Below are 25,636 nucleotides of genomic sequence, written 5' to 3'. Positions count from 1 at the left end.
CGCTCCCCGACTGCGCAGGCGCGGGGACCCGCTCCAGCCCATCCAGCCGCCAAGGGGGGGGGCGACATGAGACAAGCTGAAGAGCTCTTCCCCCCCGCCGCCGAGGTGAGATGGTATGGCCCAGGGTTGAGCGGCTAAGGCGGGAGCTCGGGACCGCAGAGTCCCGGGAATGGAATTGCAAGGGGGCGGGGCCTGCCTTTGCGCTGCAGGGACCCCCTTTTCCATCCGCCCAGGTTCAGTGCAACGGGGCCGCCCCTAAATCAGGTGACCCGGCTGGGAGGACGGTTCCTAATTCTGAGTAGCAGGGGGTAGCCGTGGTCGTCTGTACCCACAAAAACAACAAGGAGTCCGGGGGCACCTCCAAGACGAACAGCTTTATTTGGGCATAACCCACGAAAGTTTATGCCCAAATAAATCTGGTAGTCTTTTAAGGTGCCCCCGGACTCCTAGTTGTGAGCATTTCAGTGTCACCAGGGGTAGGTGGGTCTAGGGAAATCACCCCCAAAAACGTTTCAGAGTAACAGAGCCCCCAGGAGACTGCCCTGCCCACCTGGTGGCAAAGAAGAGAAAGATTTCCCGCAACTCCTACCCCCTAACGCCCCCTGCCACTGCTGCTGTCAGAGGTGGGTCGGATCTGCTTGGGAGTGGGTTTTGTCACCTGTGTCCTTTTGTCATTGCTGACCCTTTCTGGTCCCGAGGCAGGTGCAGGTGGCTACGTCAGCTTTCTCTCTCCTTTTTCCAGTTTGGCCTCATTGCTTTTTGAGGAGAAGTCCTTAATAGTGTCTGCTCATTTGAGAAAAATACCCTTCTTGCGCTTCCACCTAGTGAGTACATAAGAACGGCCATAGTGGGTCAGATCAATGGTCTGTCTAGCCCAGTATCCTGTCTTCTGACAGTGGCCAGTGCCAGGTGCTTTAGAGGCAATGAACAGAAAAGGGCAATTGTCAGGGTTCCCTCCCCACTCTGAACTCTGGGGTACAGATGTGGGGACCCGCATAAAAGACCCCCTAAGCTTATTTCTACCACCTCACATTAAAACTTCCTCAAGGCACAAATCCTTTCCTTGTCCTTGGACAGTATTGCTGCCACCACCAAGTGATTTAGATAAAAATCCAGGAAAGAGGGCCACTTGGAGTCTCTGTTTCCCCAAAATATTCCCCCAAGTCTCTTCACCCCCTTTCCTGAGGAGGCTTGAAAATAATATACTAACCAATTGGTTACAAAGTGAGCACAGACCAAACCCCTGGGTTTTTAGGACACTGAAAATCAATCAGGTTCTTAAAAGAAGAATGTTATTTAAAATAAAAAAGTAAAAGAATCACACCTATAAAATGAGGATGGTAGGTAACTTTAGGAGTAAATAAAAAGATTTAAAACACAGAGGATTCTCCTCTGACTCTGCCTTCCAGTTACAAAACAGGAATGAAATTACCTTTTAGCATAGGGAAAATTCACAAGCTAAAACAAAAGATAATCTAACACATTTCCTTGCCTTTACTTACAATTTTTGTAATCTTAAATGCTTATTTCAGGTAGGTTTTTAGGAGATGTTTTTTCCTGCCTGGTCCCTCTCTCGTCCAGAGAGAGAACAAACAAAGAGAGCACAAACAAAACCTCCTCCCAAGATTTGAAAGTATCTTCTTTTCTTCTTGGTCCTTTTGGTCAGATGCCAACCAGGTTATTTGAGCTTCTTAACCCCTTACAGGTAAAGGAGGGATTTTATGCTACCCTGAGCTGTATGTTTATGACAGCAATAATCCAGTGATTGATCCTGTCCACTCCCAGCTTCTGGCAGTCAGAGGCTAGGGACACCCAGAGCATGGGGTTCTGTTCCTGACCATCTTGGCTAATAGCCATTGATGGACCTATCCTCCATGAGTAAAAAGTGTGTCTCTGCTCCCCACTAGGTTTAGACTGCTTGTGCCTCCTGCTTTCTGCCTCTAGATTATGGTCACTGATTCTGTACTTGGTGACAGTTCATGTGAGTCTTAACACATTTCACTCAGTGGGGTAGTCTGTTTGTCTGATGGGTCTATGTAGGGATCAGTACTCCAGCAGCTAAAGGTGCAGGGAAATGACCCCAGGAATTTCCACAGTAAATCATTTAAGATAACAAACTAATGCCACTAATGCTGATGAGATCCCAGAGAGCAGCAAATGTGATGGTGAGAGCATTGCTGAAAGATTTCTCAACAGAAATCTGTGTAGTTGAGTACTGATTTCTTTATTAAATGTCTTAGTATTAAGAGTTTTTGAGAGAGACAACTTCGTAGTCTAAGCTGCTTTAATATCTTCTCAAATGACCTCCTGGTTCCGGGGCTGCCTGCATGGCAAACCACAGAGACCATGTGCACAAAGATTTTTTTTTTTAATGTGAGAATATAAACCTCCAGCTGAAACACGTGTAGACAAACCCTTCATTCCCAAAGGCCTTCAGCTGTATTCCTTAATTAACAAGTTTCTTTAGTCAATGCATGAGACATTAGGGCTCTGCATGTTTGTAGCTCTGTTGATAAGCAACATGTCTTGGTTTCATTGTTCCTATAATTTAAGTTATTTTCATCCCAATGCTGTCCTCCATCACACCCATGCAATTCTACTGAAGTCAGTGGTGTTACATGGGGTGTAAAAGATAGAGTGGAGCTTTTGTACAAACCCCATTACCATGCTGAAATTCCATTCTGAATTCAGAACTGAGTTTAAGCTGGTGTAACAGATGTGCTAAGGGGACAGTTACCACTTAAGCTTCCCATAAACTTTCCTCTGAATTTGGTCGACATTACTGATGAATCAGTCTTACCAACAGTTACCTTGTCATGCCAATAAATCTACTGACATGATTAAAATGTGCTCTCACCCTACCCTACATTTCTGAGCAGATGTAGCTGGATAAATTTAATTTTCTTTGTTGTTCTTGCCCATCTGTGCTTTCAGCTTGTTTGTGGCCTCTGGCTACTTTCAAATCACTTTCTATTGTGAAAACGGAATTAGGTTTGCAGTTGCATTTTCTAAACTGAAATTAACTAGAGGACACAGAATTAGCTAGAGGCGTCAAGGCTCAGGAGGATGGGAGGTAGTTAAAAGTTGCCATTTTTCTATGTATCCTAGTTGTTTCTAAGGCACTTGTCACCATGGTATCTAATGACAGGTTTCAGAGTAGCAGCCGTGTTAGTCTGTATTCGCAAAAAGAAAAGGAGGACTTGTGGCACCTTAGAGACTAACCAATTTATTTGAGCATAAGCTTTCGTGAGCTACAGCTCACTTCATCAGCTGTAGCTCACGAAAGCTTATGCTCAGATAAATAGGTTAGTTTCTAAGGTGCCACAAGTACTCCTTTTCTTTTCATGGTATCTAAGTCAGACAGTATCTTTTTGCCTTGAGACCTCGGCCTCTCATCTTTTCTGTCTCCCTCTTCTCTCTTTGCAAAACTTGGAAGTGTAAGAAACTAAATTGGGAGCCTTACAGCAGCTTTCAACTCAGCTGTTTAAAATTAACTTTACATTTTTAAACTACTTTGCTGGTTTCCAGATGCTGCTGAGCACCACAGCCACTCTTCAGTAGGAAGTGATGGCTTTCCTCTGAAGATCCACCTTCAACAGGGCTGGTGGCAGTACATCTTCCCCTTGCTGCCAAGCTATGGTGCTCAGCAACATTGGAGAAATAACTGTCTATATTAGAAAGACAAAACAAACCTCACAGGGATTAAACCATATTGATTTTGAAGCCAATCTAGTTACTTTGTTGCAAGCCCCTAATACAGATGGATTGAAAGACATTTAAATCATGCTTAAACTGATTTAACTGAGTGGGACAGACGTTAGCTAAATCAGTGTAAGCACATCTGTAGTAGGAAGATCCACACTAGTGCATGTTTTCTAATATAGACCAGACCAAAATTAGAGATCAGATTAAGCAGATGAATTGAGACCTTCTTATACTGCAAAGTTTGGCATAAGTGGGGAAAGATACGAGAAGAGGGTAGTTCATAAAGTGGACTGAAAAAAGTGTTTGGGTGGATCTATCATTTTCTACAGAACTGAAAGCGGTATCACATCGGCCTGTCTCTGCAGCTCATCAATTCTGTCCCTCCAACACTTCACATCAGGTCTCCTCCCACCTTGCCTCATCTCTGGTCCTGCAGCTCCCCCCCCCCCCGACTCAGGGGCTGCACTGGGGTCCCCTCTCCCCTTTCCAAGCTGCGGGGGGCAGCTCCGGGGTCTCCACCCCCACACACTTTCCATTCCAAACCATTTGGGGGTGGGGTGGGGGTCCATGAACCATCCTATGGTTCACAGGAGGGAAGGAGGGAGTGGAGCTACCCTGAGTTTTTTGTGCTCCCTCCAGTGAGAAGGGCTTTGGCTCTTGAGAAGAAGGGGGGAGAGCACAGCTTGTTTCCTGCAGCAGCTCTGATTGACTGGCCCCAGGAGATGGGCAAGAGAGGGTATTTTTTGCCCCAGGTAGGGCTGAAATGTCACCTCTGCTTGAGTTTTAGAAATTTTATTTCTGGGCCTCTAACCCAGTGCACTTTAATCACTGAGAGAGGGAAAGGAGAAAAGATAAGAAAGGAGGTAAAGAAGGGTGAGCAAATGAGAACTGTACAGTGTGATTCATGTAAGATAACATTTTGGAAGAAAGACTGTGGGATCAGAAACTCTTACAATAGAGAGTTGCTCTGCTGCTGAATGACTATGGCAAGCCCAGGGATTTTTTAAGAGATCCTGAAAAACAGATTTATTTTAAAATGTTTATTAATCCTTAAGTGGAGATCTATTCTGTAAAGGGACTGTAAAATTGGTATCATGGGGCTCCTTGTTCATTACCTTTCACTGATTTTTATATTAACTGTACTTTTTTAAAATTTTGCTTTAAATAGCTTTTCTAACTTCCAGCCCTGCAAATTCAACTAGCCTCCAGAAGTCCAACTTAGTTCTTTCCTTCCTGGGCATTACCACTGGCATAAAGAGTTCTGAAGGCCAAATTAGACCTCCAGTTACATCTGTGAAATCTTCCAGGCTTCAGGTATGCCCTCAGTGACACCTTTGCAATCCCGTTGCCCTCAGGGGTTTTACATAGGTGTAACTGGCTGGAATTTAGGAGGGGACGGCCTTTAACAGCTTATTATTTTCTTCTCTAGAGCTGAGACCTAGAGGAAAGCTCTCAGTTTCTCAGGGCTGCAGTAGCTAAGGAATGGAAGTCCCTTGGCCCATGCCTCTTCCCGCAGCCCCCATTGGCCTGGAGTGGCGAACCGCGGCCAGTGGGAGCCACGATCAGCCGAACCTGTGGAAGCGGCAGGTAAACAAACCAGCCTGGCCCACCAGGGGCTTTCCCTGAACAAGCTGCGTCCCAAGTTTGGGAAACACTGCTCTACACCTTTTCCCCTCACCCCTCTAAGTAACCAGAGGGCATTAGAGGCTGGACTGATAGTCACAGAGTCTTTCTACCACCATGTGGATCTTCCAGTCATCCCCACCCTCTGGAGGTGCAAGGGATATAGAGAGAAATCGTGGCTCCACTGAAGTCAATGGCATCAGCATTTCACTTATGTAGGCTATTTAGCTCTTAGGCTGGAGATCTCCATTGACTACATGATATGGGCTGATGTTTGGGAGTAGAATTTGGGGTTTCAGGTGTAGGTATTTCTGGGATATGTGTATAATACAATGGCACTAAATCAAATACTGGATGCAAGTTCTACAGGGCATGGACTGTGACTTGTACAAAGCCGAGCACTCTGACCACACTTAACAATTAATAATAACATGAATGTTTTGGTTGAACACACTGGAAAGATTTCTGTATTTCAAATTATTTCCTCTGTCACCTTCTTCAATAACCCTGCTCACTAGATTTCAGTGTTTTAAGCCAACTAGGTATTTCCTGTTGCGTGTGTTTTTAAAATGATTATTATAGAAGGACAGCTAAAAATAGATGAGCTGACTTATTCACTGACACCTAGACCTGGATGTTCTTTCCCTCCCCGACACTTTCTAAACAAATAAAAAAAAAAACCCTCTGGATTTACTCAAATGATCATTTTCAGAATCAAATAATCTTTTCTTGTTTTTAACAATGTAAATTTGGCCTCGTTTTTGGAGTGTAAACTTTCCTAATTCCTGGATTAGCTGCAATTCTAAATTAGTACATGTATTCTGTATAAATAGTATAGTTCCTACATTGTCTGATTACCAAAACAGCTTGGATTTTCTTGCACCACAATAGTTTTCTGCCACCTGGTGGATATATAGGGTCAGTACCTCAATACTTACAATCTCTTATGTTTTCCTATATTTTTAATGACAAGTATGATTAAATAAATCAGGATTTTTACAGTTTCCTTTTTAAGATAATATGAAACAAAGGGCCAATTCACCATTTCTTGATAACGGTTGGGGAATTACTGTATTTACTACCTGAGTTTCTGCTTTCAGGGATATATCCTGTCATCAGTCCGTATCAAAAATTGGCCCAGATTCTATTATATAATGTTGGGATTATTTCTAGAACTGCATATCCCTTAAGGTCTGATCCTGATGCCATTAAAATCCATGGAAAAACTCATGTTTTTAATTTGGCAAGAGCAGGCTCTGTAGGCCCAAATACTACACAAAGTGCAAGGCAGTAGAGACAAAGGCTAAGGGCTGGTCTACACTGGCAACGTTAAAGTGCTGCAGCTGTGTATTCGTGGCACAGCTCCCACCTCGCGAGGGGCGCAGCTCCCAGCGCTGGGGCACTGTCTACACTGGCGCCTTGCAGCGCTGAAACCTGCAGCGCTCAGGGAGGTGTTTTTTCACGCCCCTAAGCGAGAAAGTTGCAGCGCTGTAAAGTGCCAGTGTAGACAAACCCGTAGTGTCAACAAAGGGTGATGAACTTCATACGGGATATGGGATGTTGCCCCACAGTATGAAACCTTTATTATTTTGTGGCTTTCTACAAACTCGATCATTCTAACATCATTACATGCGAACTTTGTATTCTGCAGTAATTATTTTCATTATTTGGCAACACACATTGCACGTGTCCTTTTGGCCACATACATACAGTATCACTGAAATGCAGTCACCTTTGGTGTGGCTGGCAGCGGCCAGCGAACAAACAGCACAACAGTGTGGAGAAGGGACACTTTTGGCTAAGAACAATGAAGCGACCCCCTAATGTTGTGGAAAGTGTCCTAGGATCTCTAAGATCCATGCAAAGCGGACAGGCCCTCAGGGAAGGTATGATCATAATAAAGAAGGACATACAGTAAATGACTTATGGTGCTCAGTTTATACACCTTGGAAAGATAAAGGGCGGAAGTGATGCCAGAAGGATTTTAACTTGTGGTTCCAGAGTCTAGATATTGTCTCTAGGAGTAAAATGATAATAGTTACATTTATCTATAATTACACTGATGAAAAGAAGTTGAGATGTGTTTAGAAGATACAACCTTGTATCCTGTATTTATTACCTTGGATACAAGGCTGACTCTTCACTCATAAAGCTACAACTCTTCAGCCACTAAAACTAAAAGCTGCTATTTTGGCCACCTGATAACTCCCATCTCTTTCCATTAACAAACAAAAATATACAGAGAATGACAACATTGAGAATAAAGGCTTTAAAGTTCAAAAGGGCCTGTTCCCTGCATTATTTCCAATATTTATGTGGGTACAAAACTTCATGAAAATCACACTACGTTGATTGTTTTAGAGTAGCAGCCGTGTTAGTCTGTATCTGCAAAAAGAAAAGGAGGACTTGTGGCACCTTAGAGCCTAACAAATTTATTTGAGCATAAGCTTTCGTGAGCTACAGCTCACTTCATCAGATGAATTGATTGTGTAATTCTTCTTCAAAAAGGTGATAACTGTCCTAGGTGCCACAATTATCCCCACAGATAGCACACATGTTTAAATAATTGTTCTCTCAAGATCATTGTATGCACCCAAGTGGGTTCTAGCTAGTGTGATGCTGTACAATTTAAATTGGTGCAACAATTAGTTTGGAGAATAACCCACAATTTTGGGGCAGAAAAGCACAATGAGAGTGTGACTTGGACACAGATCGCTGGAATCGGTACATGATAATACACAACAATCTTCACACATTAGGGCTGCAACAGAACAGGGGAAGGCATTAAGTGTAGATCAAACCTGCAGACAATCGATTAAAGTTGGCACAGTTCATCAGATCGTCATTATGCAAAATGCCTGAAGGATGTAGGCATCTACATATCTTGACCAACATGATTTTATATATGATTTTCAGTAGAGGATTATTCTTTAGAGGCAACTATGCACAGATGTGTATTAAGTGGAGTCAGAAGCTGGGATTTTTTTAAAAAAGATCCTCTTCTTTCATGTCCCGTAGATACATTAAAGATGGGTTTCCGTTGTAGGGCAGGGGGCAGCCCATCCTACATGACAGTGCATGGCAAGGAAGCTAAACTGCACTTTTAAAAAAGTGTAGCAAGGACACATGTATCTGATATCAACAGTTAATACGATAATTTCTTAGAAGTGCCTTTTCTGCAATATTTGTAAACCATTTGCAGGAACATAATCCACAGGGAGAAAGCTGTACCACAGTGGTGTTTTCCCTGCAAATATTTAGGAGAAAAGTCATACAAGTATACTGCCCCTCAAACTGCCACTTATTTCAGGGGAGAATCAGTATCCTGGTTCCTCATTGGGATATTTTGAAATTATTTGCCTGCCTACTATAAGTCAGAGCTGTATATCTGCTTCCTGTTGTTATTGAGTATTCAACACTTGTTTTGCTTCAGCAGTCCAAAGGGTTGGTTGGCATCACATTGCTGAGTGATGACATATATAATATCACTATCAGATGCAGTATTAGAAGAGAAGTCAGTGGCTCAGGTTTAGAATGTTCCAATGTATGATTGTTTTACTGCAGGAATTATTAGTGTAATTAATGTTAATAAACTGTTCGGTCATGACCTACACCGGCTACCCGTTCCTTTAGGTATGTGCTCTACATCCAGGTGAAATACATTGCACAACTAGTGGATGGTGCTATGCTGTGCACCTCTGACAATCCGACCAAAAGGGTCATGCCCAAGGGCCCACAGTGAGTTAGTGGCAGAGCTGAGACTAGAAACAAAGTTTCAGTGACTCCCACTTGAACATGGTCATTTCCAGGATATACCCTACAGCACATACAGGTGCTCCAAAAAGAGAGAGTGATGTTATATATTGCAATTATTTAAAGTAAGGGCCTCTGAAGTTCTGTGGTTGCCACTAAGGCTTTAATTTGGAAACTGCAAGTCTGCCCATTATCACTAATACATTATATCCAAGCTATTCTCTGGGAGGAGGGTGGGTGGGATATGATGTACAAGAAACAGTCGGTCAACTGCAGGGAGTAAGAGCTGCCTCCCCTCATTCAGACCTTTTGAAATGGCATTTAGGAAAATGGATGAAAACACTTAAATGAAGTGCACTCTGAACTCGCTGTATTTAAACCAAGTACAGACTCCTTTTTTTTATTTCAGAATAGGTTTACCGTTAAAAAATGCTATGTACTAAAGCCACAACATTATACATACAGATAAAACATCAGATAATAAAACCTTATTGTGTGAGCACTATTGGTTGCAGTACAATCAGATACCTTAAACCTGAAGGAATTGATGTATTCTGAAAAGGTGCAGGAGGCACAATGTATATCCTGTAACTAGCTTTGCAAGCATATAACCATGAATTCACTCTTACAAAGGATTACAAGTGATCAAAAATGTATGCTGAATCTTGAGTACTACACGCTGAAATCGTAAAATGTATAGCACACGCCACCTTAGTGTTGAAAAAGCACGTAAATAAGAACTGTAACATAGAATCAAGGGTCTTAAACAAGAAAGAGTCCCTTTAATTTGGGTTCAGAATTCATATGGAATACATCTATGGCTTTTATTTATGGACATATTTGAAGATTAGTATGCAAATCTTGCAAGTGACTAAAAAAACCAAGCAAAACCCTGGGATTACATCCCCAACAGACAGCTTATACAATAGAATACTTTAGAGAACCAAAATCAGCAAGGAAACTAGTTATAGGGCACCTGACACTTAGCATGTGCCCAAATCATAAAACAACCCTATCTCAGGCTATGTCTACACTACCATGGAAAATCGACCTACGCTACGCAACTCCAGCTACGTGAATAACGTAGCTGCAGTCAACGTACCTTAGGTCAAGTTACTGTGGGGTCTACACTGCGGGGGTGGGGTGGTGGGGTTTCAACAGAAGAAACTCTCCCATCAACTTACCTTACTCTTCTCATTGGTGGTAGAGTACAGGGGTTGACTGCAGAGCGATCTGCTGTTGATTTGGCGGGTCTTCGCTAAATTGACCACCAGTGGATCGATCTCAGAGTAATGATCCTGGATGTAGTGTAGACCAGGGGTTCTCAAACTGGGGGTCGGTCGTGAGGTTATTACATGGGGGGATTGCGAGCTGTCAGCCTCCACCCTAAACCCCGCTTTGCCTCCAGCATTTATAATGGTGTTAAATATAATTAAAAGTGTTTTTAATTTATAAGGGGGGGTCACACTCAGAGGCTTGCTGTGTGAAAAGGGTCACCAGTACAAAAGTTTGAGAACCACTGGTGTAGACCTGCCCTCAGTTTTTAGAGCAGGCTGTGAAGTACTGTGTGAAGAAAAACAAAAAAACCCAATTCCTGCCCCCCCAACCCCAAATAAAGGAACACAAAAGAAATCAGAGAAGTGAAAAACCTTCAGATGATATGCTGAACATTAAATAACGTTTTCTAGAAGATATTAGGATTAATAATTTACAACCAAAAGGGATACAACAGGTCTGTGTAAACTGAAAGCTGAGGGATACTCTACATATACATATTAGAAAAATGTTTGATTAAAATATCCTGTTTTTATATTCCACTGGCAAAATGTATTGCTGAAAATTGTACTTTTGTGTCTTAAAAATCCCCATGATTATTAGAACAGATCTACAAGAATCACACATTTCCTAAAGGTACATGTTCACCGCATCATACATGAATTGTCTAAAAGGTAAAATAAACATTTTAACTATTTTAAGATTATTTTTGACTAGCAGAAACATGAAAAGGAATGCACTGAAACATGATTATAACAAAGTATATATATCATGCAATATTTTGGCTTATTGTGTGCAGTGTAATAGCCAATAACGCGAATGGAGTATTTTTTTTAAAAAATCCCTTATGTTCACATGACATCATGTAGAATCAAAACCGTAAATGAACGCAAACTGTGTGGAAACTTTAAAAATATCAGAATGCCTAATAAAAGCGTGCCAGACATGTCATTGTTTCTAGTGTACAGAGCTGCTGTTTGAAGACCTACTACAGCAGTATAAGCTACTGTTACTTCTAGTTCTTTATGTTGCTGTTTTATTTAGGCTGACCTTGGTCTGAGATCGTGGTCAGCGGGTGCTGTATGGCATTAGGAAGTTAACCTACAATCTCTGCAGGTTCAGTGACCAACTTAGATCCATCCCATGCTGTCTTAAACTGTTCAGGAACAGGAAATTCTTTCTGGTAAATGGAAAGAGCAACAATGATTGTTAGATAAACAGTGGATATCTTATAAAAACTGATGGAATACTATTAGTGCTGCATGATTGACAAGGCATTTATAACTCAGACATGCCTGGATTACAAAGAGGCCCTCTTCATTACGCGCAGGAAACTGTTTCAATGTCACACAGAAAACAAGCTCATTATTACCATAATTCACTTAGCTTTGTTCATGTGCTAGTTTGTAACAGCCCCCTTTCCTCATTATTTGGGCAAACTACATCAATATAACTTGTTTCAAAAAAGACTATGGACTCCATTAGCAGGCAGTCAAGCTAACTGGATGGGAATGTAGAAAAGAAAACCTGGTAAATACCAGTAAACTTGGTAAGGTAGTAACAAGACTAACAGGAATTTTAAAGAGAAAAGTGATATCCTACAGAGCAAAATCCATGGTCAATCCCCAGAATTTGGTGGCAGATGTAATCTCAGATCTCAAGATAATTGTTCACCAGTCTTAGGTGGATGAACAAAGGTGCATGTTAACAAAAACACTGTCACATTACCACTTTAACAGTGAAGCATTCCAAAAGACACACTAAGTACAGTCAATGTTGCAGGACTTCACGGGAGTCCTTAGCTCATTCAGTGTGCACCTGTGAACTCTGCTGGATCCCTGGCCTCAGGTGCTGCACACCTTGTAGGGTAAAAATTGTGTGATGCTCCTAAGATGTGGAAGAGAGGGCTCCTTTCCTCAGACCCTGCAGTAGACTTATATTTTCTTAAATGACTAGTGATTTTGGGTACCCAGCTCGAGACATGTTCAAAGGGGCCTGATTTTCAGAAAGTGCTTAGCAACCGTCCTCTGAAAATGAGGCCCTTTTAAGGTGTTGGAAGTTGGGCACCCAGGACCACTAGTCACTGCTGAACATTTAGGCTTTTTTTTTTTTTAATTAACAAAAAACTCCCCAATGAAATTCCCGCACAAAAATATTAAGAGAAAGTTAAGGTAGCCTGGTTAAGCCCTCAGTAAAGTTGCATACACAACTTTAACCCTGCCCTTTTGTGTGTATGTATTACAACACAGCCTAATTATATGATATCCTGCTACTGTATTGCATGCAGTGAATGAGGAACAGCTTCACAGGAGGTGCTGAGATACTGCAGTCCTAAGGATAGTATGAGAACCTCAGTAGAAGAGTCAGAGCCCTTGCTTCAGGTAACGTGCCCCTTATGTATGAATCATATGTATGTAAGATGTAATCATATGTATGTAATGTATGAAAGAAAAGGAGGACTTGTGGCACCTTAGAGACTAACCAATTTATTTGAGCATGAGCTTTCATGAGCTACAGCTCACTTCATCGGATGCTTTCCTGGACTCTGTCTGGCATGCGCAGAAAGTACTACAAGAAACTATACACGTACCAAAAGCTTGTATTTAAAAATACACTGTATTATTTGAGAATTAATATGTGATGATGTTGACCTTAACACTGGCATTTCTTGACCTTTGAGTTGATGTTCTTATAATATGTGGCAGAAAACTGAAGTTAGAAATCTGTTTCACACAGGCCAGAGACTAAAGTGACATAGGAGACACTGAATTATTTTCCATCACAACGGAAGGAGATAACGGCTCTTTTAATGTACAGAATTACTTTGCACCCCAGGAAAAGGTGTTCTTTGATGGATTGTAGCTGAGACTATTGGTATATGAAAGAGGGTTTATTTCTGTGGTTTGAATCAGACCTTGCTGTGGGGGGGGGAAATTGTGGCACTTTAACTCCTACTTGCCTCGTAATATGAAAGGCTAATCACTACACAGATTAAAAGAGGGAGAAAAACTGAGTCTTTAAAAATATTCCACTTACGTAATCTCCATTTAGGGGGATGAGAATGTTCATTTCAGATGACTTGGCACTCACAATCTCACAGTCTAATGAATCTTCACTGAGGTATATGTGGCAGCCTTCTGTCTTGTTAATCGAAATGGTTGGCACTTTCCCCATCACCTGAAGAACAATAAATGTACCTAATACCAAATGCCACTGCGTCAGTGAAAGTAACAGTTAATAACAAAAACCCTATCCACCTGCTGAGCCTAGCTTTGGCCACCAAACTCTGATGTATGGCAGCTGCATTTACATTTGGGGATTTAAACAGACTGGCATGGACCAATTAATGGATGGTGGGAAGGCTGCTACTGTTTAACTGTATTAAATGTTATTTGCTAGCCCTGAAGTTCTAAAACATCAACTTTTAAACAACAAGCCTCTCACTCCCACACACATACACACGGTCTCCACCCCTTGGCCCTCTTTACCAAAGGGGATAAGATGATGGGATCCACACACACTCCCACCAGTACGAGTGCATAACTTGCATGTAAATCAGTGGGACTTATGGGGAAACAGATCCCCCCCACACACAGAGTGACTGACTGCAAATAATGACAGGTTTCAGAGTAGCAGCCGTGTTAGTCTGTATTCGCAAAAAGAAAAGGAGTACTTGTGGCACCTTAGAGACTAACCAATTTATTTGAGCATGAGCTTTCGTGAGCTACAGAAAGCTCACAAAAGCTCATGCTCAAATAAATTTGTTAGTCTCTGAGGTGCCACAAGTCCTCCTTTTCTGACTGCAAATACTCCTTCACTAGACAGATGCTCCACAAGTGTCTGCTTAAAACATTCTGCAGCCTGAAGGGTCTCTGAGGTATTGCAGCACATAATAAGAAAGGATTTTTTTTTCTTCCCCTGCCAGCAATGGTACAGCTCTAAAAGTGTATTGAAATTGATTACAATTTAAATTAAACAGACATTTCTTTAAGTCAGTTTGAAAGCAAGTGCAAGATTTACTTGAGGCGAGAAGAGGAAACGAGCCAACTCCTCTTTGCATCTGTGGGGTTGTAAACAACTCCACAAGGCAAAGTGGTTGAGTCACTGTTTGTCAGTAAGAATCCCCTTCTCTCCACCCCCTGCCCCGCAAAAAAAAAAAAAAAAAGCAGTAACTAGAGCCCCATGGTATATGATTGCCAGGATATCAAAAGGACAGAGGTTAGTTAGGGTCATAAAACAGCAGCAGCAGGGTATATATATATATAAATATATATATATATATATATATATTCCCATGTAAATAAAAAGGAGTGTTTTCTCACATCATTCACGTTAATACATTTTAGATTCAGTTCCTGAACAACATGCTGATAAACACAGAGTGTTCAGTGGCCATGGCCTTGATTCTATAGCTAGTCTGTGCAAGTGGAGCACTTTCTCTAGGCTGATTTTAATGGAGCTCCATTGAGTCGAAAGTATGCTCCTATATGGATCATATGGTATGCCTGGGGGTATTTTATTTGACAAATATTAACCCAGCAGGAAAAATAATCGGTAAATAGTTATACTGGTGGGGGTCAAGAGCCAAGAGCATTGCACTATTATTGCTGTTTATGGCAAGATCTGCTTGGTGAATTCCATTGATCTGTTACATTAACATATCATTCATATGACCAAACCTGCAAAGTGCTGACAGAGTTCAGGTGCTCAGCACCTTGCAGGATCAAACCCTTAGAAAGAAGACAGCAGCCTGCTTCAAGCAGTTGTTGTTCAGCCTGACTCATGCTTTTCTTAAGTGCAAGACCAGCCACGCTATAAGGCACTGAAATCTTATGCAACATTCATGAAGCCTGAATCATCAAAGGCATTTTGATTTTAGCAAATATATTTCCCCTTTATTTGAATTTTAACGAGACGTGGTGTTCCTATTCATTGTGTATAGACTTTTCAGCTTTGGTGAATAGTTCTAGCGCTAACAATCAAAATCCTCTATTTATTGAAAAAAAGATCACTATTTCTTAAATAATCATGCCCTTTTCTCTCTCCCAACTGCCTCTTTCCCGCAAAAGGAAATGTAGTGATTACCAATAGACAAGTAGCTAGTAATAATGGCATTCACTTGTTTAACATTTAAAAGATACAAAATATCTTGCTGTTCCTCTCCCTATGGTGGCTTTGACCCACATTTCTGAAGCATGGTACAGTATTCCCCATTATTAATGTCACTCACTGTGCTGTATCTGCCCATCTACATGTAAATAGAAGACCCCACTGATTTCAGTGAGGAATGTGAGCCTCGAGACGGATGGCAGGATATGAGCTGATGAGTGTTTCAGCGGTTTTATTTTTTATTGATATTTTAAAGAAAAGCCATTGTTTGCCCTTCTCCCAGCAAAGTTGGAGAAGCCATTTCAATTCCATTCTGTTGCTAACAGGGTAGACTGTCAAGGGCTCAGCACCTAGTACTCAATTAAAGTCATTGGGAGTTAGGTGCCATTTGAAAATCTACCCAACATCCTCAGTGTGAGAAAATTAGCTGAGCCTCACAACCACCTTCTTGACTTTAGCACCAATTAGGCAAATGAATGGCACTATGCCATGAAGCTTTGTCAAACTCCAACACTGATGGACCAGGATGCATGGAGTCCAAACCTGGGGACCGTTCATTGAGAGAACCTGACCACCACTCCCCAGAAGTAAAAGTTCCCAGACTATCAGAAAATACCTCTGCTGATCTCAACTACAGCACCAGAACATTAAGGAAAGGTGTTCTCGACAGGGAGCCATGATCAGTGGCACTTGAAAACTCAAAGGCAAAAACAATAGTAACTCTCAATCTTTTTCTAGACAAGTTAGAAGAATTTAGTGCATCTAAAAGGTAATTTTTGGAAATATACATTTTTTTTTGTATACTCCAAGGAAGCTGAAATTATCTCTAGTAGTCAAATACCACTTTGAAGTTGTTGGTTCTTTTCTTCTTCTTGTCTAATTGGATGTTTACCTGAATCTGAATATCCCTGGAATTGATCACTTCCACGATACCCACGACGTTGTCAAACGCAAGGCCAAACTTTCTGCAGTTGTCTACAAACAAACAAACCCGAAACAAATGAAGGCAAAATAAAAAGATCTTTTTAAAAAAAAAATCACATGACCACATTAAAAACTAAAATGCTTCAATCCTGCAATGACTTACACGTGTGAGTAACTTTACACAGGACTATTCATGTCAATAAAGTTACCTGCATGTGCAAATCTTTCCAGGACTTACTGCCCCAAAGCTCATATGTGAGACTGTCCACTCACCAATTGTAATGGAATTTATTTTTCCTTTCATTTGTAGTGTAGATTTGTTGCATTTAAAAATGTAAGCCACTTGCTTGAGTTCAGTATCAGTAATAACAAGGTCGTTCTTATCCTCTTGGTATTCCTGTTTTAAAAAACGCATATACTGGTTTCACTATCTTTAATAAGGCAGCAATAAGGTAGACTTTAAGCACAACTTATTCCAGTCATTGCATCTTCACATAGAAAGAGAATGGGGAGGAAAAAAGATTCTCACTTATCTCAGCCTGTGATAAGTCTAACTGATTGGGTTTATGAGGGCACATATTCAGTGCTGTGTGTGCATGATTTAGAGCTGAAGTGTCTGTGTTGTGAAGATCTTAACACTGACCAAGACCAAAAAATGTTTATTTTGGTACTAGGTTCTTATACACTCAACTATTTAAAACTATCTCCGTGAAGTTGTTGCTTGGTTACCACCCAATTTTAGAACAAGTAGGCACCTTCAGGAATAGAACAAGTTGTTGGTGCATACTGTTATATAATTCATTAGGGTTAGGTGTGAGCAAGGCAGTATCCAATAAGGAATAGTGCATGAAGACCTTCCTTTCTATTTGTAAGACACTGAGGGCCCATTTTGCGCACAAGACTTCCAATTGATTTCAATGGGAGAGTTGAGGTATGTAAGCTACACACTGCGTGTCCCAGCATAGTAAAACAGAATTCATAGCAAAATGCTGGTCTACTTAGCATGTACACAGGGGCTCTCCCATGTTTTGCCTTTACTGCACTTTCCTGTCTCAGTGAGAGTACCTGGAATATTCTAACACTAGCATAGCACAACCCATGTAAACAATGGCTGTCCCTCATGCACACTGTGACCCATGCAAACAAGGGCCTATGTAAGCTACCAACTGACTAAATCATGTCTTGTCTTCCCCACCCTTATAAACAACACAACTTTCCATTCAATAAGTTCTGTGCATGCACATGCAAAAAACCACACATACCCCCTCCAAAACTAAACGAATCAAGCTATTCCTTCTATGGGCTGGGAAAGAAGATGGAGAACTATTGTTCTTTCTATATGTAAATACTGTGATATTGTGATTATATGAGTATCTAGATAGAGGTGCTCCCACTGGCTAATAAATGAGAACTTCCATTGTGTCACAACAACTATATCTCTCATACGTAAGAATGGCTTGCACAATGGGACCTTACTCAATTGGATTTCTCTGTGGGTTTCCTTCTGAGGGACTTTTTGACTGAGTTAAGAACTAAAATATTGGTTCTGAATCTTATAAGAGTATTTTCCAGTTCAGGTAAATTCTCATACTATTCTCACCAACAAATGAAAAAGCTGTAAATCCCACAAGAATATTAAGGACTAAGCTGTGGCTAGATGGGACAGTGCAGAGCCACTGTGCCCCCAGAGGAGCACTGGAGAGATTGTGCCTCAGGCAGGTACAATCCCTCTGGGGATGTTCCAGGCAGAAGTACGTGTGTGTGTGTGTGTGTATATATGGGCGATGTGAGCTGAACTTACCACTCTCCATTTCTTTCCCTCTAGTTCTAACAAAGGAGAATGGCTCTGCTGAGGAGAATTTTTGGGAGAAGTGGGACTCGGAGTATGGCTTTTTGTAGGAGAACGAACTGGCAGACCCTGAGCACGTAGATTGGGATTCTTATGGGTCTTCTGGTCATCTGAGACATGTCGTAGCCCTAATAAATAAATAAATAAATAAATAAACAAAGAGGTGCTGATATGACTGAGTCTCTCTCACAGCATTAGGCCCCTAGGGAGGTTAATATTAAAACAGGGAAGAGAATACCATAGCTAGTTTGATTACAATTGTATTAAAATGCCCAACACACTTTTATGCTTCTTTAGGTATTTAGCCAAAAGGGAACTGTCTGGCCTCATACTTTTAAATAAAGGTTCTTTTACTGTGAATGGGCTGGCACTATGTCTTCACAGATAAGCTCAGCAATGTCTATTGGCATCTCTCTGTTCACAAATCTAAAGGTTCACTATATCTGTCATCAGCTGTGCATGCCGCCACTCCATTCATTTTATAGGTTCATCTGTGAAAATTAGATTCTCTAGCTAATCTGATTGTAATGCACCCATCCTCAGAATACCTAGGGCCACAGACTGAACTTTACTGTACTGTGTATATTTCAACTCAAAACTGTGTACACTAATTAAGACTGTCCTCAGTTTTATTAAGAAAAGCTTAATAGCTTTATTTAGGTGTACTTACAACAACATTATACAGTGGTATAGCAATCGGTACCTGCTTATCTAAACCAATGTCTCAGTACAAATCAGTGTATGCAGAAAATGCAGAGTGGACAAATTCTAGTCTCAGTGACATCTGGGCACTGCCACTGAAGTCAACAGGACCCAAAGTGTCAAACTTGGATGCCTATAATAAGGTACCCAAATTCACACTGAGGGATCTAAATAAGTGACAGAAAATTCAAAGGTGCTGAGTACCTATGAGATCCTACTTATTCAATGGGAGCTGCCAGGGCTCAGTATCTCTGAAAATCACGCTATTTATTTGGGTGCCTCAATATGGATTTAGATGCCTAAATTTAGGCTTCCAGGCTTAAAAATATACTGGCTTTGGGCCGTATAGATGTGACTAAAGGGAGAATTTGGCTAAGTACATATAGTGGTAGCTAGTATCAGTTGGCTGAAGAGTGATAAGTTGAACTATTTTCCTCTAACCTTTGGTAATTGCCTCTCCCTGGTTAAGCTGGGCAAACAAGGCTGAGCGAGATGTGGTTGCTTCATCCTTTCCACTTTCTGTATCGAAGACAGGAGGAGGTCCTGGGGGCAGCGGTGGAGGTGGGGGTGGTGGGAGGCACTGCCCACTTGTTAGAGTAGACAACACAGATGCTGTTGATGCAGTTGGGCCCTATGTGTGGGAGAGATGGAAAATATGTTTAATACAGTTTTTCAAAAACCCTCTATTATGGAATCTTACTCTTTTCATACTTGAATGCTGCTGGGAGTTGGACTTCGGCCAGCAGTGGGCTTGGGAAAAATTGCTGGCACTAATGAATGAACTTACATATTAAGAAAGATTCATAGTGTAAGGAAGAAAATTTCTTCTTTCCCCAAATATCCAGATAAAATAAACCCCGGAATGATGCACATTCAGTATAGGCCAGACAAATGAAAAAGCATTTCACTCTAATCTCCAGTGAAGATAACACAATGAATAATAGGGTGGAACTTGCCCAGCCAGTTATACACATGCAAAGTGGGCATGAAATGCTACCCTTCAGATTTTGAATATACTTTGCAATGTGGTGTAAGGTTGTGGTGACTCAGGCTGTTAAATTCAACACTATATTTCAGAATTCTGATTTGACTGCTTTTTATTTTTTTAAATTTCTATATGTTTCTAACACAATAGCTCCAGGTGCAGTCATAATACCAGTTATAGACAAATACTGTAATGAGGGACATGGATATAGTGTGAATAAACTAATCTTTCTAGCAATTGGTTTGTATAATCAGCCGTACATGGTATTGGTCTGTTTGAATTATATGTCTATGCCAGTGCACTATGAAAAGAAACAGAACAGCTTTATTAGTAAAAAATCAGATTCAGATCTTAGATTTCTAATTTGCCTGACTCACAGGAAAGACAGGAAGGATCAAAGGAATTGGGATTCATTTTTTCTGTCTGACCACTCAGCGAGTGTCACTCTGATTCCAAGAATCCCTCATCTGGACAGCACCTCTGCAGAGGAGGACAAAGACTATATTTTATAGGATCCATTATGGAAGATCAGACGTTTGGAATCTATACCTGAAAACCTCATTGTTTCAGGCATAACTACCACCTAGAAGCAGCAGCCCAGGCTGGTTATATGGAAGTAGCATGAGGCCCTCTGCACCACTTCTATCTTACATGGGGGCTGCACAGGCAGGTCGCTAGGAAAATGGATGTATAGGAGGGCCTGGCATCTGTGTGGGTCCAGCACAATCCAATGGGGAAGGCTACAATGGGATGAGGCTGCTGGAAAGGCCATAAGTTCAATGTGAGCAGAGTCCCTGAGTTATTCCAGCCCATAGACTAGAATAGCAGTCAAGAGGGTGAAGGCTAGGCTGGGCTGCACAAAACCTGAGATGGGAAGGTGGATTTTACCTCCACAGCCACTCCACTCCCATAGAGCACAGATCCTTGAGCCTTATGTGGGATGGGTAAATTTCTCCATAGAGAAAACAGAACTTTTTGTTTGGTTTTGGGATCATTTGCCCCCCAGGCTGCAAAACTGCCTCACATCCTATTATGGACCCAGTCTAAAGCCCATTTCAGTCAATGGGAGTCTTTCATTTGAGTTCAGCAGGCTTTGGATCAGGCCCTATAACAACAAGGAAGCATTTTGGCAATTGTATCAGAAGTAAAAAGCATGGCAGTAATTGACAAAAAATATGCTAATATATTCAACCAACAGTACCTCTGTAACGTACTTTCCCACTGTTTCAGTCTGGGGTAAGATCTTTGCATACAAGTTATGACTCAGGTAGTGAGTAAAGGATCAGAACTCTAAACACTGTAAAACCAGCAGTGTTTTGTATTCCTCCTCCTCCTCCATGGGCTAAGTAAACAATAGAGGTTACAAAAATCATTATATTCCACTACACTCCTAGAATTCATAACAGCACTCACTGAGCCATCAAAGATTGAATGGTAAATAAGCTGCATTTTCTCTTGTTTCTTACTTTTATGCACATTTAGGTGGCTTGGGAAAGGGAGAAGAGAAAATAACAATCGACTTTGTAACAGAAATCAAGGAAGTTCAAGAGTTAAGTCGAACTTCTGTTGCAAACTTTTTTTCTGTGTGCCAAATTCTTTTCTCAATTACAGCCAAGCAACATAGACAGAATATCAGCAGATTGCAGAGAAATCAATCTGCACAACAGCCTAGAGTACAATCATGGGTTTTGGAAGAAGGCTATAAAAGTTGCTGACGCTGACTAGGAAAGTGTGTAGAACAGTGTTTTTCAACCTTTTTTCATTTGTGGACCCCTAAAAAATTTAGAATGGAGGTGCAGATCCTTTTGGAAATCTTAGACATTCTGTGGACCCCAGGTGAAAACCACTGATCTAGAAAGAAGAGTTACAGCCAAGTAACCCTATAAAAATCAACAGAATAACATGGGTGTATGTGAGAGCAGAATTTGTCTCCATAATTATTGCATAGGAAGAGATTCTCAAAACCTAGTCCCACTTTTTAACCTGTAATGAATTTCAGTCATAATTTAGGCCACTGAGGCATCTAAGAACAAATCCAAGGTAATGAGATTGCTGGGGTATAATTCAGGGCTGAGTTTGCTCCATTGTACGTACACATCTCAAGGCATGAGGGACTGAGCTGAAGTTACTAAACACACCCAGTGAACACACCTGGGACAGAATGACGAGAAAAGACAGACCAATTTAAATAATTAGGAGGCATACAGAAACATACTGGTGCTGCTGTCAACTGTCTGCCTCTGTGTGTACTGTGTGTGTGTCTGTCTCTCTCTTTTAACCTGTACAATATTGAGTTGCCCAATTTAGATCAAGTAAATATTCATGCTTCATGAAATTCATTCCATGGAGGAGGACCCATGTGTAGCATAGAGGCTCCTTGGGCAAGGGTCCCCTGTTCTTTTAAAACAAATCTCACCTCAGACCTGACAATCTCACTACATCAAACGCATGTCTTACAGGATATTTAGCCATAAAGAGTAACATGTAAGGTATCTACAGAAAACTTATAACCAGACATGCCAAACCCACGAAAAAATGCAGAAATTGGGCTTGCTTTTGGCTTAATTGACTTGTGAGTTGCTTGTTGGCTAGTTTTTGGCTTGTTGCTTGTTTGGCTTGTAGCTTATTGCAGCTTGTTGCTTCTTTTTTTTTGATCGGCTCCTGGCAAGCAGGGGCAAGCAGGGGAGAGAGTCAGGGATGCACAGTGGGCCCACCACAGTCCCAGACTGCATGACAGGGGGTATCTAGTCACATAGAGTGTTGGGGTTCTTAGGGATTGGCTTGTTATGGCCTTGTTTTGAAATGGGATTTGCTTGATTTTCGGCTTATTGTGAAAGTCAAGGTGCTTATTTACCGCATGGAAGTTGGCAACTGTGCTTATAACTTGTCAAGACTCATAATCTTTGCAAGATATATATGGATAATATTTAAGGAATAATGTATTTATATTGAAATTATGCTTTATCGACTTGGAGCAAAAATTAGTCACCAAGATAGTCTTGGTGATGACCTATTCAAGCAAGAGTTGCCACCCTTCCCTAGTCAACTGGTGAGGTAATGTAAGATTCTATTGTCTACCCTTGCCACATCGCAGAACAGTCAATGGAAAACCATCAAAGACAAATGCCAACAATCAAAACAAAACCACTTGGAGGTGAAAAAGAACATTTTAGCAGGCAGGAGATTGCCCTAGCTATGAATAAAAACAAAACACTGTTTCACTATAACAGAGTGTAGGGAAAGGCGCTCTGGACCCATTCATTGAGGAAACCCTTTAACAAGGGGGCTTTCATGAACGTTTGGATCCTAGTTCTTGTGAAACCAGCCAGCTCTGCAACAAGCTGAACTTTGGGGGGAAGCCTACTTTGTTGTATATGAAAGGTAACTACTGCTAAGCATAGACCCAGGTTTGTGTTTTACGATTGTTTTGTGTTTGTAACCAGTTGTTTCCATCCTTTTCTCTCACTTCTAGTTAAATCTTTATTCTTTCTTAAATAAACCTACTTTTGTTTTATTGTAAGTGTTCACAAGTGCTGTGTGGTTTTCAGGAGTGGTGGTTTAAGGTAAAACTGGTAAACTGGGGTACCCTGCACCTCTGGGTGCCGAGAATCTGGAATTTCAGCGAGTAGCCAGTGTCTGGGGCTGGATGTCACAAGGGAATGATTCAAAGAGACTGAAGGCTTGGGGCGCACCTATTGTTAACCTGCAAGGTGAAGACAGAGCTGGCATAGCCCAGAGGAGAGTGTTTGAGTGGCTGACAGGCTGGTGGTGTCAGGGAGGTGATACCCAGTTACCAAAGGGAAGACTCCCTCTTGCTGGAGGCAGCGGTAAGAAAGATGACTCACAGTCCTGGGTACCCCGAGAACCATCACACCATGCAAGGCCCTTCATGTTGAGGAAGCCCTGAGATACCTCTTGGCAAGGGGACAGGGAGCAGGCAAGCAGACTGGATGTGCAGGAAAGTCTCTGCATCCCTAGCCTGCCAGGGCAATGGATTTTGTGCTGCTTCCAAATACGCTGGTATGGAGGGCAGTTTTGGAGTGGGCTTGGTTAGGAGGGTCCATTGGATCCATAAATTGCTCTAGTATCTAGGAATGGCTGCATAGGGATCACCGTGGGGCAGCAATCACCATACGAGCTGGAGTAGTAGCTATGTAAGGGGTATTTTATTGGGTGACCTGTCCCTGAATTGGGGTGAATTCCATTCCTGTCCAGTTTCCACTGATTTCCCTTCATAAAGCCCATTTATTTGTGCTTTGCATTGCGTGGTGTGTGTATGTGTGAGCCCCTGGGAATTGAAAAAACAGCACATTATACGCTCACAAAAGTTCATCTTTTTTAATACAGCAGGTGGTTAAAAGGCTTGCTATTTGCAAACAACTCTTTACATTAACTTTGAGCAGATGTCCACAACAATGTATCTTTACACAAAGAGTATTTAAGAGCCATTTGACTAGCGAGGGATGTTATCTGCAAGCCCCTGTCTTCTATTTTCATTTCAGCTGTTTTCCTTGGTAACAGCTGCTCTCCTCAGTGCTCTGGTTTACATACATCCATTCAAGTTATGCTCAGGGATGTTTGTTCCCACTTGCATCTTTGGGTGGTCATTTTCCATTTGTAATTAAGATCTTTTTGTTGAAACAGTGTCATCACTTGCAAATGTGCCCCTTGTAAGAAATATTAGGGAAGTGACTGACTTCAGCGCTAGCTAGCTAAAATTACAATTTTATACAAATACAGGAAGACATCTGAGAAGAAGGGAATGTATCATACACGTTTCATCATACAGTACTAGCAATCTCAATGTGGTTGCTTTAGTAAAGATTTATATAACTGGACAAAGAATTCTTTGTAGCTGTCCGAGTAAGATCCTATGAACATTGGAAAGGCTAGAACCTAGCTCTATGTGGAAATAGCTGTGTAGGGGACAGGAAGCTCCACAGGATTATCATCATGGTGTTTCCCCTGCAGCCTTCCATTGGGGTCAGGGTTTGACCCTGTGTAGGTCAGAGTCATCTGCACAGAGGCCCTGTTCCTCCATACTGACTCTGGCTCCCTAGCAGCCCCCTGTACCTCAGTGACACAGTTCCAGTGGCGTCATGCTTATAAACCTCCAACAGCTTGTGCATGCCCCAGGATTCTCTGTAAAAGGGGGATACTGCTGTGGAAGAGGTGCAGGAAAGTAATACAGACCGTGGCTGTATTATGTCTCCACCCTTAGCTCCACAGAGCTACCCATATGTTCCTCCTGACCTACCTCTTTTCCCCCACTGGATGGGCCAGGAACGTGAAGGAGTAGAATGTTGCATGGAAGAAGCTGATAACCCCACACCATGCTGGAGGGGCGACATCAAATGTGCAGATCAGTGGGGAAGAGGTGTTTGGACCCAAAGCTCTTTATTCTGAGTAGCTTCTCTATGGTAGCTCTTGGAGCGTAATTTAAGCCAGGTGATGTCCCAGTGCAGGCGTTACAACCTACCTGATCACTCTTGCTCCTAGTTCCCAAGGTTAAGTTCCTAGGAAGTTTCTGTAGGGCTAGACGCAGAAAGGATCTCACTTCTATCACTCATCAAGTTCAAATTGAGTGAGCCACAGAAAGGTATCTGTCCTTATGGTAGCATCCGGACGCCACAATGAGAAATGAGGCCTTAATGTGCTAGGTGGTGTACAAACACACAGAAAGACATGGACATGCCTCTTTTTGTTCAAGC

The 25,636-nt window shown here is 41.7% G+C and overlaps 1 protein-coding gene and 1 long non-coding RNA gene across 3 annotated transcripts in view; one reads left to right on the top strand and one right to left on the bottom strand.

Moving 5' to 3' along the window:
- Window positions 1-19: 19 nt before the first annotated feature.
- Window positions 20-12,731, top strand: LOC125632155 (uncharacterized). Of its 2 annotated transcripts, XR_007355201.2 has the most exons (4): window positions 20-105; window positions 4,874-5,019; window positions 5,135-5,292; window positions 12,644-12,731. It is a non-coding gene; the product is annotated as an uncharacterized LOC125632155 (long non-coding RNA). The 2 variants fall into 2 exon arrangements; XR_007355200.2 differs by lacking the exon at window positions 12,644-12,731 and having other exon boundaries at window positions 5,135-9,442.
- Window positions 9,455-25,636, bottom strand: part of CAP2 (cyclase associated actin cytoskeleton regulatory protein 2) — an 88,011-nt gene continuing 71,829 nt past the window's right edge. Inside the window, exons 8-13 of the mRNA XM_048839898.2 lie at window positions 19,382-19,571; window positions 18,191-18,366; window positions 16,663-16,786; window positions 16,358-16,440; window positions 13,393-13,533; window positions 9,455-11,536 (exon numbers count right to left, since the gene is read on the bottom strand). Coding sequence (XP_048695855.2) covers window positions 11,453-11,536; window positions 13,393-13,533; window positions 16,358-16,440; window positions 16,663-16,786; window positions 18,191-18,366; window positions 19,382-19,571 — 798 coding nt within the window. The 3' untranslated portion in view covers window positions 9,455-11,452. The remainder of the gene's footprint in view (window positions 11,537-13,392; window positions 13,534-16,357; window positions 16,441-16,662; window positions 16,787-18,190; window positions 18,367-19,381; window positions 19,572-25,636) is intronic.

This window comes from Caretta caretta, chromosome 2, assembly GCF_965140235.1.
Source record: "Caretta caretta isolate rCarCar2 chromosome 2, rCarCar1.hap1, whole genome shotgun sequence".
NCBI lineage: Eukaryota > Metazoa > Chordata > Testudines > Cheloniidae > Caretta > Caretta caretta.
This window is presented reverse-complemented; position numbering and strand designations above follow the sequence as displayed.